Raw genomic sequence first — 16,286 nt, 5'->3', positions numbered from 1 at the left:
TGGAGACCCTCCTGGGCTGCAGCTCCCCGGCTCAGCCCCTGCCTTTGGACAGCCCGGGGATGTGTTTTGGAGCCTTGGGAATACAGGAGGGATTTCCAGCGGGGTTTAATCAACACCTGGCGGGGGCGTAGGGACGGATGTTGTTTACCAACAGCTCAAAAAGCGAGGAGAACAAAGCGGCAGTGCCAGGGAAGGCAAAGGGCGGTGCTGGGGCGCCCCAGGAGCACCCGCCAAGGTGACTGCGGGGTGGGGCCGCGCTCATTTTCTCATTTTCCCTCCTTTCCCCAAAGGATGGGCCCGTTCCCAGCTGCGGGCGGGCTGGGGGCGCATCCCCGCGGGCACCCCCTGAAGTGGGGAGCGCTTTGGGAAGGAAGGAGCAGGGACAGAACGAGCGCCGCGGCGGGGACAGACGGCCCCGGGCGCCAGGGCCGGGCTGAGCCCGGCTGCCCGCCGGGGTTTATCCCTTTATCTCCCGCGGAAAGCGGCTCCATCAGCTCCGGCATCGTCTCTGCATCCTGAGCGGAGCGGGGAGGGGAGGACGCGGGGGCGGCTCTGCCCAGCAGCCCTGCCCGGAGCCCCGAGCCCTGCCCGGAGCCCCGGAGCCCCGAGCCCTGCCCGGAGCCCCGCAGCCCCGCAGCCCCTGCCTCGCCGCCTCCTCCTCCCTCCCTCACCATGCTGGACATTTTCATCCTGATGTTTTTCGCCATCATCGGCCTGGTGGTGCTGTCCTACATCATTTACATGCTCTAAAGAGCCGCGGCCCGACATGCGGCTCAGCAGCGGCCTCGCCGGCCGAGCGGCGGCCAGGTGAGCTCCGAGCCCCTCCAGGTGCGAATTTCAGGGGAGGATTGTGCCGGGAGGGGGGGCAGGGGGCAGTTTGGGGGTGGGTGCGGTTGGATTTGGCCGCCTGCGCTGGGAGGGGGCCCGGGGGTGATGTTCCGATCCAGGCCGCTCAGCCCCGGGCGCTGCGCAGCTGCTGCCGGGCTTTCCCGGCCGGGTTTGTCAGCCCGCTCGGAAAAGCCGCTCCTGCGGCACGGCCCGGGGGCTTCTGCTCCTGAGCGGGGGGAAAATGGAGCAGCTCGGGGAGAAACCGGGCGGGATCCCGGCTGCGTCATCCTCAGGAGCCTCCCGGGGCCGGGGGCGGCTGCTCCCGCACGGAGCTGCTCCATCCCCTGTTCTCCCGCACGGAGCAGCTCCATCCCTGTTCTCTCACACCGAGCTGCTCCATCCCCGCTCCTCCCGCACGGAGCTGCTCCACCATCCCTGTTCTCTCGCACGGAGCTGCTGCATGCCCTGTTCCCTCACACGGAGCTGCTCCATCCCTGCTCTCCCGCAGCTCCATCCCTGCTCTCTCACACGGAGCTGCTCCATCCCTGTTCCCTCACACGGAGCTGCTCCATCCCTGCTCTCCCGCAGCTCCATCCCTGTTCCCTCACACGGAGCTGCTCCATCCCCTGTTCCCTCACACGGAGCTGCTCCATCCCCTGTTCCCTCACACGGAGCTGCTCCATCCCTGCTCTCCCGCAGCTCCATCCCTGCTCTCTCACACGGAGCTGCTCCATCCCTGTTCCCTCACACGGAGCTGCTCCATCCCCTGTTCCCTCACACGGAGCTGCTCCATCCCCTGTTCCCTCACACGGAGCTGCTCCATCCCCTGTTCCCTCACACGGAGCTGCTCCATCCCTGCTCTCCCGCAGCTCCATCCCTGCTCTCTCACGCCGGCCTCTCCTTTCTCCTCTCCCGCAGCCTCCGCCCGCCGCGCATCCCTCGGAGCCTTCTGGAACAGCGTTAACCTCTGCGAGCCCGGCGCGGAGCACGGAGCGGTCACGGAGCCGGGGACGGGAATGGGGGGACACGGGAGGGGGCTCCGAGGGGCTGCCCCGCTGCCGCCACCCGGCTGATCCCCCTGTCAGGAGCCGTGTCCTTCCCGCTGCCGGGACCTGGGATGCTCCCGGTGACGCACGCGGTGTCCCCAGGGGGATGCCCAGGGTCCTGTCCCCCCCTCGTGTCCTGTCCCCTCGGTCTGAGGCCGCTCATCTGGGCTTAATTTTAGGAAGTGGCTTCTATTTTTGATGAGCGATGTTCAGGGAGCGGAATAAAGAGGAATGGCACAGGAGAGGGAAGATGGCTCTGGTGTCACTGCAGGGGTGGGGGACACGCGGCTCCGGGGACAAACCCCGGGAGGGCAGAGGGATCCAGAACATCCCAGGAACGCCGAGAGACCCCAAATCCAGCCTGAGGCACCTCTGGTGTTTGGGGAAGCTCCAGGAGGCCTTGGATAGGAAAAGGAAGGCTTTTAGCACGATGGAAATTTCTGTGGGATGGAAAGAACATTTCAGAGCTTCATGTTCCCCCTGCTTGGAGATGCCTGGGGAGGTGTTTGGGGCAGCAGGAGGATTTTTCCTGTCCTTTTTTGAAGGCCTGCATCCATCCCTGCCCTCCCACCGCCACTCATGGGCAATGACTGAAAAAATTCACCCTGCTAGAAGGCAAAATTTTCACATTCCTGGTGTCTCCCAGGGTTTTGTTTTGTTGTTTTGTTTTTGTTTTTTTTTAAGCAATAAACCCCTGAAATATCCATAATGGGGAAAACTTTGTGCCCCTTCAGCTGTCCCTGGAAGCACCACACAAGTGTGTGAGAGAACAGGATCCAGGGAGAGCAGGGGGGGTCAGGAAATGCTGGAATGGGCTGCTGTGACTTTCAGGAGAGGGGGGAAAAAAAAAAAGAGATTTCAGAGCCTGGGAATGCTGGATGCGGTCAGTGCTGCCAGCTGAATGCTCGACATTGCAATTTCCTGTCGGTAAAACTCCCCAGAGAAACTCCAGGCTGGGGATTTCAGCCCGGGGCGTTCCTGGAGCCGCCCAGGGTGATCCCTCCCGCTGAGCCCCCGAGGTGAGGAAACGCTGCTCCCTCTCTCCAGCACCAAATATAGCCGGGAATCGGGAGCCTGAAATATTCCGGGAGGAATTTCTGCAGACACGAGTCGTGTTCTCAATAACCTCCCCTCCCTCAGGGCGTGTGCGGAGCCGACATCTGCGGGGATGAGGGCAGAGTGAGCGGAGAGGAATGTGTGGAATGGAAACTCAGCTGAGTGTGAAACCAGGAGCGAGCCTTTCCTCTGACTCCCAGCCTCACAGAGCCGCCAGCCCGGCAGAATTCCCTTCCTGCAGCCCCCAGCTCCGTGCTGGAAGGTGGGGAGGGGTGGGAAAAGGAAGCAGGGCAGGAGAGGGGTTTGCAGGCAGCCTGAGGGGCACGGAGGGCAGGGACGGTCCCCGTCCACACCTCAGGATCCAGCCCTGCCACCCTGGCACGGCGGGATTTGCTCCTGGCCCTGCCTTTTGCCCGCTCTCCGCTGCAGCTGTTGAAATTTGGCAGCAAAAGGAAAATCACCCTTTTCTCAAGCACCCCCATCCCGGCTCGTCTGGAGCTGGATCCTGTCAGGGTCTGAGCTGATCCAAGGGGAGCTGGAAAAGGAGGGAGCAGGGCTGGTGGCATTTCCAGCTCACCCCAAACTGGGCAGGGAAGCGGGACCGGGCTTCGCTCCTTTGGGAAGCAAAGTCCTGTTTGATGGAAATGTGACCAAAAAACTGTCACCAAACATCCCTGAAGTGTCCCAGGCCAGCCTGGACGGAGCTTGGAGCAGCCTGGAACAGTGGGAGGTGGCAGGGGTGGCACTGCATGGGCTTTAATGTCCCTTCCAAGGCAGCCCAAGCATTCCCTGAGGCGCTGGGAGCGCCAGAGCCGAGCAGTTAATGACAATTAATGAAGCCATCAATAATTCACCAGGAGCAGCGCCGGGCTGACATTCCAGCCCCGCCGGCTGCTCCAGGGAATCAAAGAGCTCCCTTTTCCCCCTGGCTGAGCTCTCATAAAGGCTCCCCTTGTGCCCGGCTGGAATTTCTGGCTGCTCCTGGCCGGGAATGACCCGGGACACGGCGGGACCGCTGGGGACACACAAAGGGCCGGGCTCCGCTCCCTTCTCCTGCTGCCATCCGCCGGGATGATCGCCCAGGAGCGGCTCCTGAGGATAAAGGGACAGACAAGGATCTGGGCTGGAGATTCCCGGTGGCGTTTTCCCGTCGCTCTTCTCACATCGAGGCGGTTTTCTCCTCGAATTTTCGGGTTCACTCCGGACACGTTCAGTTCCCGAAAAAACAGAGCCTGGGATTTCTCTCCCTTCAGAAATCACGCGTTGCAGCGCCCTTAAAACGTCACCTTCGAGCAGCCAGAGGGGGGGAAAAAAGGGATGTTCCCAGCGTTTTCCAGAGAAGGTTTCACCTCTGCCATCTACCGGCAGCACCGCCAGCGGATGTCCCGGAGGCAGATCCTGCCTGGAATTGCGGATTCCACAAACGCCGCCAGGATTTTGGGCGCACAAACTTCCCCGAGCTGCTCGCAGGTGGCGGCTGGTGGCAGCAGGTGGGGACAGCTGGGACAAATCGGTCCCGCTGCAGCTGTTCCCGCATTCCCGAGCCGAATGGGGGAAAGCTGGCGCTGAGGGAAGGTTTGGGAAGGGAATTTTCGGGTGGGAAAGCGGCTCTGCAGGAACCTGGAGGCTGCAAACAGCACAGACAGTGTGAGTGCCTTTTATTGCCATCACAGGGGCTGGTCTGGAAGGCAACAGAGCAGAAAATCAAACCCTTCTCTGAGCAGCAAACATTTATCCATTTCAATATTTAAATTTATCTATTTAATGAACCAGTGCTCTAATTTAATGTGTTTAATGGGTGTCTTCAACTTGGCTAAATCCTGAAACACTTCAACAGCTGCTGCCTGGGGCAGGGGGAGAGATTTGAAGTGTCTTTTGCTTTATAAAACCTGGAGATTGAGAGGAAGAAATGCCTTGGCTGATCAAAGCACTGGAATTGCTTTCAGAAATCACCTTTCCCTAAAGCTGAATGTACAAACTGTGGAGCATTTCTGTCCCAGAGCCCGAGTTAGAGACCTTGGCAAGCTGGAAAAATGCAGCTCCTCAAATTCCATCCCTCCCTTTCTCCTCAGATTCCCAAGAGAAAACAAATTTAAGAGCTCAGAATGTTTTGGGTTCTGGGCTAAGACAACACGAGTTGGTGTCTGCACATCAGCTATGGAAACCATGTCATTTTTATTGTGTGCAAACATGCACAGTGGGAAAAGAATGCAGTTTGTGTTCCCAGCCCTCTTCCCTGGAGGAGCAGAGCACACGGGGTGGAATTCCACTGCCCAAGAGCTCACTCAGCTGGCCTGGCACTGGAACTCCACTGCCCAAGAGCTCACTCAGCTGGCCTGGCACTGGAATTCCACTGCCCAAGAGCTCACTCAGCTGGCCTGGCACTGGAACTCCACTGCCCAAGAGCTCACTCAGCTGGCCTGGCACTGGAATTCCACTGCCCAAGAGCTCACTCAGCTGGCCTGGCACTGGAATTCCACTGCCCAAGAGCTCACTCAGCTGCCTGGCACTGGAATTCCACTGCCCAAGAGCTCACTCAGCTGCCTGGCACTGGAATTCCACTGCCCAAGAGCTCACTCAGCTGCCTGGCACTGGAATTCCACTGCCCAAGAGCTCACTCAGCTGGCCTGGCACTGGAACTCCACTGCCCAAGAGCTCACTCAGCTGGCCTGGCACTGGAACTCCACTGCCCAAGAGCTCACTCAGCTGGCCTGGCACTGGAACTCCACTGCCCAAGAGCTCACTCAGCTGGCCTGGCACTGGAATTCCACTGCCCAAGCCCTCCACAAGCTCACTCAGCTGGCCTGGCATGGATTAGCCCAACTTCTGCCACCCCAGCTCCTCCTGGGATGGGGATTTCAGAAAATCCAGAATTTCAGAAATTTCCGAGACTCGTTTGCAAAAGTTCAAAGGAGAAGAAAGAGGAATCCAGCAGGGACAGGGGAGGGCTCCGTGGAACTCAGGAGGTGCTGCTGGTGCTGCCCATGGCCAGGTAGAGGATTTCCTTGTGGAAGTTGGCCTGTGCATTCATCAGGTGGAACAGGTTCAGGAAGCTGCTGTCCTCCTCATCCCTCTCCCCTGGCAGGGCACAAAAAAGGAGTGAGATGGAGGAATTCACCCAGTTAAGCTCAGGAGTCCCCTGGGGGAATCCCCTGGGGCAGAGCTCTCAGCACAGGGAGGCAGCAGCCTGAGCTTTAAGCTTTGCTTTGAGCCTGAGCTTTATGCTGGGGTTTATCCTCAGCCTCTGGCCCATGGCAGCACAGGAGGAGCTGGCCCAGGCTCCAGAGCTGCTCCAGGAGCTGGCCAGGCTCCAGAATTGCTCCAGGAGGTGGCCCAGGCCCCAGAGCTGCTCCAGGAGTTGCTCCAGGCCCCAGAGCTGCTCCAGGAGCTGGCCCAGGCCCCAGAGCTGCTCCAGGAGTTGCTCCAGGAGGTGGCCCAGGCTGCAGAGCTGCTCCAGATCTGGCCCAGTAGCTGGCCCAGGCCCCAGAGCTGCTCCAGGAGTTGCTCCAGGAGGTGGCCCAGGCTGCAGAGCTGCTCCAGATCTGGCCCAGGAGCTGGCCCAGGCCCCAGAGCTGCTCCAGATCTGGCCCAGGAGCTGGCCCAGGCCCCAGAGCTGCTCCAGATCTGGCCCAGGAGCTGGCCCAGGCCCCAGAGCTGCTCCAGGAGCTGGCCCAGGCCCCGGGCTGAGCCTTACCAGCCAGCACTGCCTGCAGCATGTCCATGAGCATGCGGGCAAAGGAGTTCTCCAGGCACTGCAGGAAGTTGTTTCTCTCCCAGGGAGTGCTGAAAACCTTGCAGACCTTGTGCATCATCTTCACTGCCCAGTCCATGCAGTACAGGTCCTTCTCACACACCTGGAGGGCAGAGGAAGGATTTAAAGCACGGTTTTTACGATGTAAAATCAAACCTTGGCGTTCACTGCTGGCTCTGGAGCAGCTGTGCCAAGGCCTGGAAGATCAGGGGTTGTGATAAACACACAAAGGGAGTTCTGAACCTGTGCAAACCCTCCCCAGATCCCCCCTAAAATGTTCTGTGCCAAAAGTGAGAGATGAACGGGAGTTTGGGTTTTTTGGTTTTCAGGCTGGTGTTTAGTTTTCTCTTATCAACAGTTCAGCACACTGTCTACATCTCAGAGTACAACGAGAGGGCACCAGTAGTCACCAGACACACAGGTTCAAGGTCTTTTAAAGCTGTTCTGTCCAATTAACTCTTATAATGTATTTCATTTCTACCTCACTACCCAATCAGTAATTATTTGGCTGTTCATGCAACATCTGCATTGCAGCTTTTCCAGTGCTCCCAACACTGCAGAAAATGGAGCAGATGAAGAAGAAGAAGGAGATCAGACAAGGCCCCAAATCCTCCATCTTGTCTCCTATCCACCTCCACACTAAAACCCCAAAACTCTGAGTTTTTCACGCTGTGATAAACTACACCACTGTCTATTTCACACACAGCAGGCTCCAATCCATCCCAAAGTCTTGGAAGCTTTCTCCACGGGTGAAGGTTAAAGGCAGTGTTCCCCTGGGGGCCAGGACTTCTCAGGACAGGCAGAGAAAGACTCCCTGTGCCCCGGCTTCCAACATGAACCTTTTCCTGCTGCTGCTTCTCCTCAGGGATGGGCAGGACAGGGAGCAGAGAGGTGGAAGAGCTGCCAGCTCCTGGCTGGATTTATCCCTGCTGTGCGGGGAAAAACTTTTCCAGCCTGAGGCAGCAAATGTGGGGCAAAGAGGCTGAGCTGTACTCACCAGGACCATGAAGACCATGAGCCTGGCCAGCTCCACAGCTCTGCCATTGACAGCTTTGCTGGCCATGAAGGTGAAGCAGATGCTGTTCCCACTCAGGAGCAGCAGCCGAGCGTTGTTCTCCATCAGCCACTCCTGGGGAACCACTTCAGAACGGGGGGGAGAGAGGATTTCAGTCACCTCCTCTGGTGGGAAATGGATTTATAGGAAATTCTCACACCTTGACAGAAGGTTTGCACAGCGTGTGTTTGGATGTCAGCTTTGAGATAAGAAGTGTTAACTTGGAAAGGCTATAGAGTGAGACAGACGTTGTTGAGAGAGAAATGGAACTAGAAATAAGTTTTAAAGGATGGTTTTATAAATTAGATATTTTAGAAAAATAGAACTATGAAAGATGTATTGTACCACAACCTAAAGGAGTCATTTTAGCTAATTAGCTTTAAGACATTTACAACATAGTGTGACTAAAGCTGATAGGGTAAAAAATGCTTATAAGTTTATTGTAATTAAGAAACAGCTTCTGATTGTGCTAGCATGAATTATACCATCTGTATTGGCTCACCCTTCTCGTGAAACTAAAAACAGAATAAAAGTTTTTAAAACACCTCTCAGTTGCTCCATCTCTGGGTCAGAAAAGGGTACAGTCCAACAACCTCTGAGCAGAAAGGGAGCAGTGAAATTGCACCAATAATCCCCACCAGTGATGGTTAGAGCTCTCCACACCAACTCTGGGACACAACCTCAGCCAAAACCCTCAGTGCAGCTGGCAAAAATGCTCAGGAGAATTTTGCCAGAGCAAATTCATGTTTGGGCAATGTTTCCTGAATAATGCAAGGCAAGGTTTGAGTTTTAAAAAAGGTCTGCATGGGTTCTTAAAAGATTTCTCCATGGGGAAAGACAGCCTGGATGTGTAAAACAAACTGGGTTTGTCTCACCCCAGCCTGGCTTCCCAGTGGGATGACTTTTCCAGCTAAGCCGCAGCCACTGAGAGGAATTCTGCAGCACACAGCTGGGTTTGGAGGATGTGAGGATCCAGAATCCCAGGGATTAATGATAAAGGCAAAAACACACCTGACAGCTCATCCACAAGACTGATAACATCATCTGCTGTCCATTCTCTAGCTTCTGTACCATACAGCAGCTTAATGGCATCAGCTAAACCCTTCAGACTGGTCTCATCTGTTGGTCCTTCTATCATTTTCTGCCAGACCACGTGTCCTGGGTGATACATCAACCACAACTGCTGGTAAGTGACAGTTTTTAAACAAGGAAGGTGCTAAACCGAGCCTCACAGAGAGGCAGAGGAGAGGAATTCAGGTGACACCACTGAGGCTTTGGGATTATTTTCCATCTGTCATTTCAGCAGGGACAGTGAGTCAAACTTCAAGAAACTCAGTTTTAATAATTAAGTCAGAAAACCTGTTTTCCTGCAGGGAAATGGGTGCTTCCTTGAGATGGATTCAAGTCTCCCCAGGCAGAGGAAAATAGAAAAACAGAGATATAATTTAATTTCTTCATTGCATTGTAACTTGCATGTGTGTTTGAGTACATAATTTATATATTTTCTGTATGTTAGTGATGCCTGGTTGAGCAGAACAATTTTTTTCCCAGGCAATGCAATGGCTCCAGTGGCTTCAGATGGACAGAGGGCAGGTTCAGATTGGGTCCCAGGAAGGAATTCCTTCCTTTCCTTCCTCATGGGAGGATCCAGTGAGGGTGGTGAGGGGCTGCAATGGATTTCCCAGAGCATCTGTGGCTGTCCCATCCCTGCGAGTGTCCCAGGCCAGGCTGGGTGGGGTTTGGAACACCCCACACTGGTTTGGAACAGTGGGAGGGGTGGCCAGATGAGCTTTAACGTCCCTTCCATCCCAACCTATTCCATGACTCCACGATTCCAACCCAATCCCATTTTTTGGGCTTTCATGCCAGGAAATCTCCACCCCAATGGCTTCAGATGGACAGAGGGCAGGTTCAGACTGGGTCTAGGGAAGGAATTCCTTCCCTTCCTCATGGGAGGATCCTGTGAGGGTGGTGAGGGGCTGCAGTGCCCCATCCCTGCAAGTGTCCGAGGCCAGGCTGGATGGAGTTTGGAGCGCCCCACACTGGTTTGGGACAGTGGGAGGGGTGGCACCGGATGCGTTTTAATGTCCCTTCCACCCCATCCCATTCCATGACTCCACCATTCCAACCCAATCCCATTTTTTTGGGCTTTCCTGCCAGAAGATCTCCCGGGGGCCCACGCTGTGCTCACCATCGCGGGAGGACACGGGCCCGAAGATGATGTAGAGCAGGCGAGCCTGGTTCACCATGGGCCAGGGCTTGAGGATGCGGGTGAGCCAGAAGGCGGAGTCGCTGCGGCGGCTCCCGGGCGACAGCAGCACCCCCCGGCAGAACAGGCGGATCCGCAGCTCCAGCCTCCGGGCGCTGCCTGCGGAAAGCGGCCGGGATCAGCGATTCCCCGGCCAGGATCAGCGATTCCCCGGCCGGGATGAGCGATTCCCCAGCCGGGATCAGCGATTCCCCAGCCGGGATGAGCGATTCCCCATCCGGGATCAGCGATTCCCCGGTCGGGATCAGCGATTCCCCGGCCAGGATCAGCGATTCCCCAGCCGGGATGAGCGATTCCCCATCCGGGATCAGCGATTCCCCGGCCGGGATCTGCGATTCCCCGGTCGGGATCAGCGATTCCCCGGTCGGGATCAGCGATTCCCCAGCCGGGATGAGCGATTCCCCAGCCGGGATGAGCGATTCCCCATCCGGGATCAGCGATTCCCCGGCCGGGATCAGCGATTCCCCGGCCGGGATCAGCGATTCCCCAGCCGGGATCAGCGATTCCCCGGCCGGGATCAGCGATTCCCCGGTCGGGATCTGCGATTCCCCGGTCGGGATCAGCGATTCCCCAGCCGGGATGAGCGATTCCCCAGCCGGGATCAGCGATTCCCCGGTCGGGATCAGCGATTCCCCAGCCAGGATCAGTGATTCCCCGGCCGGGATCAGCGATTCCCCAGCCGGGATCAGCGATTCCCCGGCCAGGATCAGCGATTTCCCGGTCGGGATCAGCGATTCCCCGGTCGGGATCAGTAATTCCTCAGCCGGGATCAGCGATTCCCCGGCCAGGATCAGCGATTCCCCGGTCGGGATCAGCGATTCCCCAGCCGGGATGAGCGATTCCCCAGCCGGGATCAGCGATTCCCCGGTCGGGATCAGCGATTCCCCAGCCGGGATGAGCGATTCCCCAGCCGGGATGAGCGATTCCCCGGCCGGGATCTGCGATTCCCCGGTCGGGATCTGCGATTCCCCGGTCGGGATCAGCGATTCCCCGGCCGGGATCAGCGATTCCCCGGTCAGGATGAGCGATTCCCCATCCGGGATCAGCGATTCCCCATCCGGGATCAGCGATTCCCCGGCCGGGCTCCCTGCAAAGCAGCGCTTCTTCGTAGGGAGGGAATTTAATGTTTAATTCGGGTTTTGTCTCTTGTTTCCTGAGTTTGGGTGGTTTGCCCTAATTCAGGATCTGTGGGGGTTTGGTTTCTGGGGTTTGGCGGTGGCAGGAAGGGAGATGTGGGTGGAATGTTCCTCAGAATTCCCTTCTTCTGGGGAATGGGACAATTTCGAGACATTCTCAAGAGGAATGGGAGAATTTCTTGAGAGGCATTTGTCCCATGGGTGCTGGGGTTCAGAAACGTTAAACCTCCCTTTTTACTGCTTCATTTTATTCCTCATTTTTATCTCTAATTCCTCTCCCACCGACATCACTGTTGTGGGGTAGGAAAGACCCAAACCCACAACTGATGTGCAGACACGAGCTTGATTATGGGACGATTTCAAATCCCTAAAGACCTCTCAAAACAGATAATTCCAGAGACAAAAGCACTTCTCTCTGTTCTAGGGGAGGAGCCCAGAACTGCTGTAGATGCTCACAGTCAGAGACAGGAGCCAAGCCTGAATCCCACAACCAAGAGCCATTTCCCGGGTGGCACTTTTGGGATTTTGGGACTGTGCTGGCACTTTTTGGGGTTTTGGGGCTCGCAGTTACCTGGTTTGCTGCTGACAACCGTCTGCACCTTCCGGGCTAAATTGCTGAGCTCCCAGAGGAAGTTGAACACCCGGTGGCACTCGAGCTCATCCCAGCCCGCGGTCAGGATCTGAAGGGGAGGGGAAATGGGCTGAAAACGAGCAGAAATTCGGTTCCCGATGCCAGCGCTCCCAGCAGATAAAGACAATTTTATCCTGCACTCCCAGGAGAGGGAGGGAAGGAGGGAAGGGTCATCCCTGAGTGAAGGTGTTTAAGGACTTGTGCTAAAATTGGCCAGAAAATAAAATTTCTAACATGATCTGAAGCATTAGAAAGCGGGGATTCATCAGGTGGTGCTTAAGGCCTTGACAGCCAAATTGGCCAGCAAATAAACTTTTAAACATGATTTGAAGCATTAGAAAGCTGGGATTTATCAGTCTGATGCCTCCCAGAATCAAAAACTGCTGAGAGTGTCCCAAAATCTGATTTGTGGCTGTGATGTGGAAGGGATTTGCTCCAAAATGTCCCAGCACTAAGAATCACCCGCTCTTCTAAGGCAGGATTTTGATTTTTATATTTGGTTTACATTCATTTTAAGTTATCACAAACAGAAAGTGTTCTGGTCTTTGATGCGTGGAGCCATTTCCCTGGAAATTAAAGCATTTCTGCTTTTGATCTGTGAATTTGGGGCTGTGTGATGAAATGCTCCCTTTCTCCCCTGTTTTCTTAGGTAATAAATTGCTAATTTAAAAAAACCCAGACTGGTTGGGAGGGAAATCCAGGCCAAGAAATCCTCAGCAGTCAAATCAGCAACTTCCAGCACCAGAAAGAAAACTGTGTCAATAAACATCACTCAAAAAAACCCCCAAAAAACCCCAGTTTATACTTTAAAAACCTGCAAAACACAGAAAAATGCCTGAATTTTCTTTTTTTTAAATTCATGTTACTTGCCTTGAGTGCAGGGGGGATACTGTACCTGTAAGAAAACCCCATAGCACTGCAGCCCCAGGCAGTGCAGGGGACTGGCACAACCGTTCAGCTTGAAACAGGAAACCTGCAAGTGCAAACAGCAGTGCTTGGTCCTAATTAGCCAGTTTTTAATTGGAAATTCTCTGTGCTCCTCAATCCGGAGAGGTGCAGAAGGATTCTATGGAAGGTAACTTTTTAAAAAAGGCCAAAAAAAAAATCCTTTTGGCACCAGACTTACCCCTGAGAGCACCTTGTGCACGTACTTGAGCCTGTCCCTGGTGGGCAGCAGCAGGGTGCACCTCTTGAGCAGCAGCCCTGGGGCAGAGGGGAGCAGCACACACAGCTCTGGGGGTGCCCAGCCACGGCTGGAACATCCCCAGGAATGAAAAAAATAAAAATATAAACATTCCAAAACGCAGGCACAGAGAAAAAGCTGCTGCTCCGAGGCTGGCAGAGGCTGTGAGGAGAGGTGAGGGGCTGGGTGTGAGGTGGGAAAGGCGTCACGGGTGGTGGCTGCAGGTATTGGTGAGATTTCAGAGAGGAAAAACCTTATTTTCAGGGAGGAAAACCCCAATTTTCAGGGAGGAAAAAACCTAATTTTCAGGGAGGAAAACCACCAATTTTCAGGGAGGAAAAACCCCATTTTCAAGGAGGAAAACCCCAATTTTCAGGGAGGAAAACCCACACTTTTCAGGAACTTTGGGATGCCCAGAAGAGGCAGGACATACAGGATTTTTTCCCATAAATCAGAAATTTTAGGACACCCAGAAGAGGCAGGATACACAGGATTTTCTTCCATAAATCAGAAATTTTGGGACGCCCAGAGAAGGGGGGACGCACAGGGGTTTTTCCATAAATCAGAGATTTTGGGACGCCTGGAGAAAGCAGGACACACAGGTTTTTTTCCCCTAACTCAGGAATTTTGAAAGAATCCCAAGCAATTCCTCAGCGCTGGAAGGGATTCTTCTTCTCCTCTATTTTTTGGCCGCACCCTCAGCATTGCCCTGTTGATTCACGCCAGGGGTCAGATGTGGAGTGAGTTTTGCTCTCACCTAGAGCTCTGTAGTGCTCCAGGATGGAGGCTCCCTCTCTCCTGGCAGGGAGCTCCTGGTGGAAGTCCTGCAGCAGCAGCCGGCGGCTCGCGGATGAGCTGGAGATGTAATTGATCAGGCGGCCGCTGATGGTTTTGGACGCCATGCTCAGCAGGCTGATGTCCTTCACTGCAAAAGCAAAGCCCGGGACACTCCTGAACCCCTCTGCAAGGGAAAGGTGCTGATCACCACTCACTGACTTCTGCTGGCTTCAAAAAACCAGTCACTGACTTCTGCTGGCTTCAAAAACACTCAATGGCTTCTCCTGGCCTCAAAAAACCAGTCACTGACTTCTCCTGACTTCAAGAACCCCTCAATGACTTCTCCTGGCTTCTAAAAACACTCAGTGACTTCTGCTGGCTTCTAAAAACACTCAATGGCTTCTCCTGGCCTCAAAAATCCCTCAATGACTTATCCTGGCTTCTAAAAACACTCAGTGACTTCTGCTGGCTTCCAAAAACACTCAATGTCTTCTGCTGGCCTCAAAAACCCCTCAATGACTTCTCCTGGCTTCTAAAAACACTCAGTGACTTCTCCTGGCTTCTAAAAACACTCAATGACTTCTCCCAGCTTCAAAAATCACTCAATGACTTCTCCTGGCCTCAAAAATCACTCACTGACTTCTCCTGGCTTCAAAAATCACTCACTGACTTCTCCTGGCTTCAAAAATCACTCACTGACTTCTCCTGGCTTCAAAAAACCTGTCACTGACTTCTCCTGGCCTCAAAAATCACTCAGTGACTTCTCCTGGCCTAAAAAACCACTCGGTGACTTCTCCTGGCTTCAAAAGAACAAGGCCAAGAAATGGGATTTGTAAATAAAACAGGAATTAATTAGTGTTGATGTGCTTTGCCAGCGAACTGGAGTCATTAGGAGCTGACAGATCTAAGAAATAATTGACACATTTGACAGGCAGAACAACAAGTTCAAGTGGATTGTCACATGTGCAGCGTTCAAATATCACTGCAATTTTGGTCATTTAAAAAGCTGTAAATTCAGAGTTGAAGTCACATAAAAAATGATTTTAACTACTTAAAAGTGGCAATATTTTAAATAATAAAATAAGTTTGTACGTTTCAATACTAATTTACTATTAATATTTAATATTGAATAATTTAAGTAATTTAATATTAATAATAAAAGGTTTGTAAGTTTTAAAAAGAAATAGATATATAGATAGATATAGATATAGATATTGATCATAGATATAAATATAGATATAGATGATATAGATATAGATATAGATATAGATATAGATGATATAGATATAGATATAGATAGATATAGATATAGATAGATATATAGATATAGATATAGATATAGATATAGATATAGATATAGAAATAGATATAGATATATATTATATAGATATAGATATAGATATAGATATAGATGATAGATATAGATATAGATATAGATAGATATAGATATAAATATAAATATAGATATAGATATAGATATAGATATAGATATAGATGATATAGATGATATAGATGATATAGATGATATAGATATAGATATAGATATAGATGATATAGATATAGATATAGATAGAGATAGAGATATAGATGATAGATATAGATATAGATATAGATATAGATATAGATATAGATATAGATATATTTGTGGTAATTTTTAGATATTGGCGTTTCTGGTCAGGTGCTCACCTGAGAGATAGTTGAGCACCATCTGGAAGATCTCCAAGGGGAGCGTTTGGAAGTGCCCCAGCGCGGACGGAGCCGGGGGATCCCCGGCCGGGGCGCGGCCCGAGCGGCGGCGGCTCCGCCTGTGCCGCTGGCCCGGGAGCGGGGCGCGGCTCCAGGTCATGGTCCCCGCGGGCCCATGGAGCTCACCTGGAGACAAACGGAAACCATGGGTCACACTCGGGCTGTGAGGGGAAAAGGCTCCCTGGCACAAACAGAAACCATGGGTCACACTCGGGCTGTGAGGGGAAAAGGCTCCCTGGCACAAACAGAAACCATGGGTCACACTCGGGCTGTGAGGGGGAAAGGCTCCCTCAGACAAACGGAAACCATGGGTCACACTCGGGCTGTGAGGGGAAAAGGCTCCCTGGCACAAACAGAAACCATGGGTCACACTCGGGCTGTGAGGGGGAAAGGCTCCCTGGCACAAACAGAAACCATGGGTCACACTCGGGCTGTGAGGGGGAAAGGCTCCCTGGGACAGACAGAAACCATGGGTCACACTCGGGCTGTGAGGGGGAAAGGCTCCAGGGACAAACAGAAACCATGGGTCACACTCGGGCTGTGAGGGGGAAAGGCTCCCTGAGACAAACAGAAACAATGGGTCACACTCGGGCTGTGAGGGGAAAAGGCTCCCTGAGACAAACGGAAACCATGGGTCACACTCGGGCTGTGAGGGGGAAAGGCTCCAGGGACAAACAGAAACCATGGGTCACACTCGGGCTGTGAGGGGGAAAGGCTCCCTGGCACAAACGGAAACCATGGGTCACACTCGGGCTGTGAGGGGGAAAGGCTCCAGGGACAAACAGAAACCATGGGTCACACTCGGGCTG

The 16,286-nt window shown here is 53.6% G+C and overlaps 1 protein-coding gene and 1 long non-coding RNA gene across 5 annotated transcripts; one reads left to right on the top strand and one right to left on the bottom strand.

Moving 5' to 3' along the window:
- The first annotated feature begins 243 nt into the window (after positions 1–243).
- Positions 244–2,123, top strand: LOC119712289. Its single transcript, XR_005259807.1, has 2 exons — positions 244–828; positions 1,747–2,123. It is a non-coding gene; the product is annotated as an uncharacterized LOC119712289 (long non-coding RNA).
- Positions 2,124–5,812: 3,689 nt separating this feature from the next.
- Positions 5,813–15,474, bottom strand: FBXO47 (F-box protein 47). Of its 4 annotated transcripts, none has more exons than XM_038162978.1 (10): positions 15,418–15,474; positions 13,712–13,879; positions 12,898–12,974; positions 12,667–12,744; positions 11,712–11,820; positions 9,927–10,103; positions 8,747–8,893; positions 7,679–7,860; positions 6,625–6,784; positions 5,813–6,008 (listed from the first exon to the last, which is right to left on the bottom strand). In XM_038162978.1, the coding sequence occupies exons 1-10, from the start codon at positions 15,437–15,439 to the stop codon at positions 5,890–5,892; spliced, it is 1,239 nt and encodes a 412-aa protein (XP_038018906.1). In that variant the 5' UTR covers positions 15,440–15,474; the 3' UTR covers positions 5,813–5,889. The 4 variants fall into 4 exon arrangements, with proteins under 4 accessions (XP_038018906.1, XP_038018907.1, XP_038018908.1 ...); XM_038162979.1 differs by having other exon boundaries at positions 7,679–7,821; XM_038162980.1 differs by lacking the exon at positions 8,747–8,893.
- Between the last annotated feature and the right edge of the window lie 812 nt (positions 15,475–16,286).

This window comes from Motacilla alba, chromosome 27 (assembly GCF_015832195.1).
Source record: "Motacilla alba alba isolate MOTALB_02 chromosome 27, Motacilla_alba_V1.0_pri, whole genome shotgun sequence".
Taxonomy (NCBI): domain Eukaryota; kingdom Metazoa; phylum Chordata; class Aves; order Passeriformes; family Motacillidae; genus Motacilla; species Motacilla alba.
The sequence above is the reverse complement of the archived record's forward strand: the minus strand, read 5'-3'. Positions and strand labels throughout refer to the sequence as shown.

What these genes read in the sequence shown, in the direction of transcription:
- FBXO47 (XM_038162978.1), bottom strand. Translation starts at nt 15,439, where the DNA reads ATGGTGCTCAACTATCTCTCAG. An exon ending in GCCCGTGTCCTCCCGCGATG is followed by an intron (nt 8,894 to 9,926) that starts GTGAGCACAGCG and finishes TGTATCACCCAG; the next exon opens with GACACGTGGTCTGGCAGAAA. An exon ending in GCTGCAGGCAGTGCTGGCTG is followed by an intron (nt 6,009 to 6,624) that starts GTAAGGCTCAGC and finishes GTGCCCTGCCAG; the next exon opens with GGGAGAGGGATGAGGAGGAC.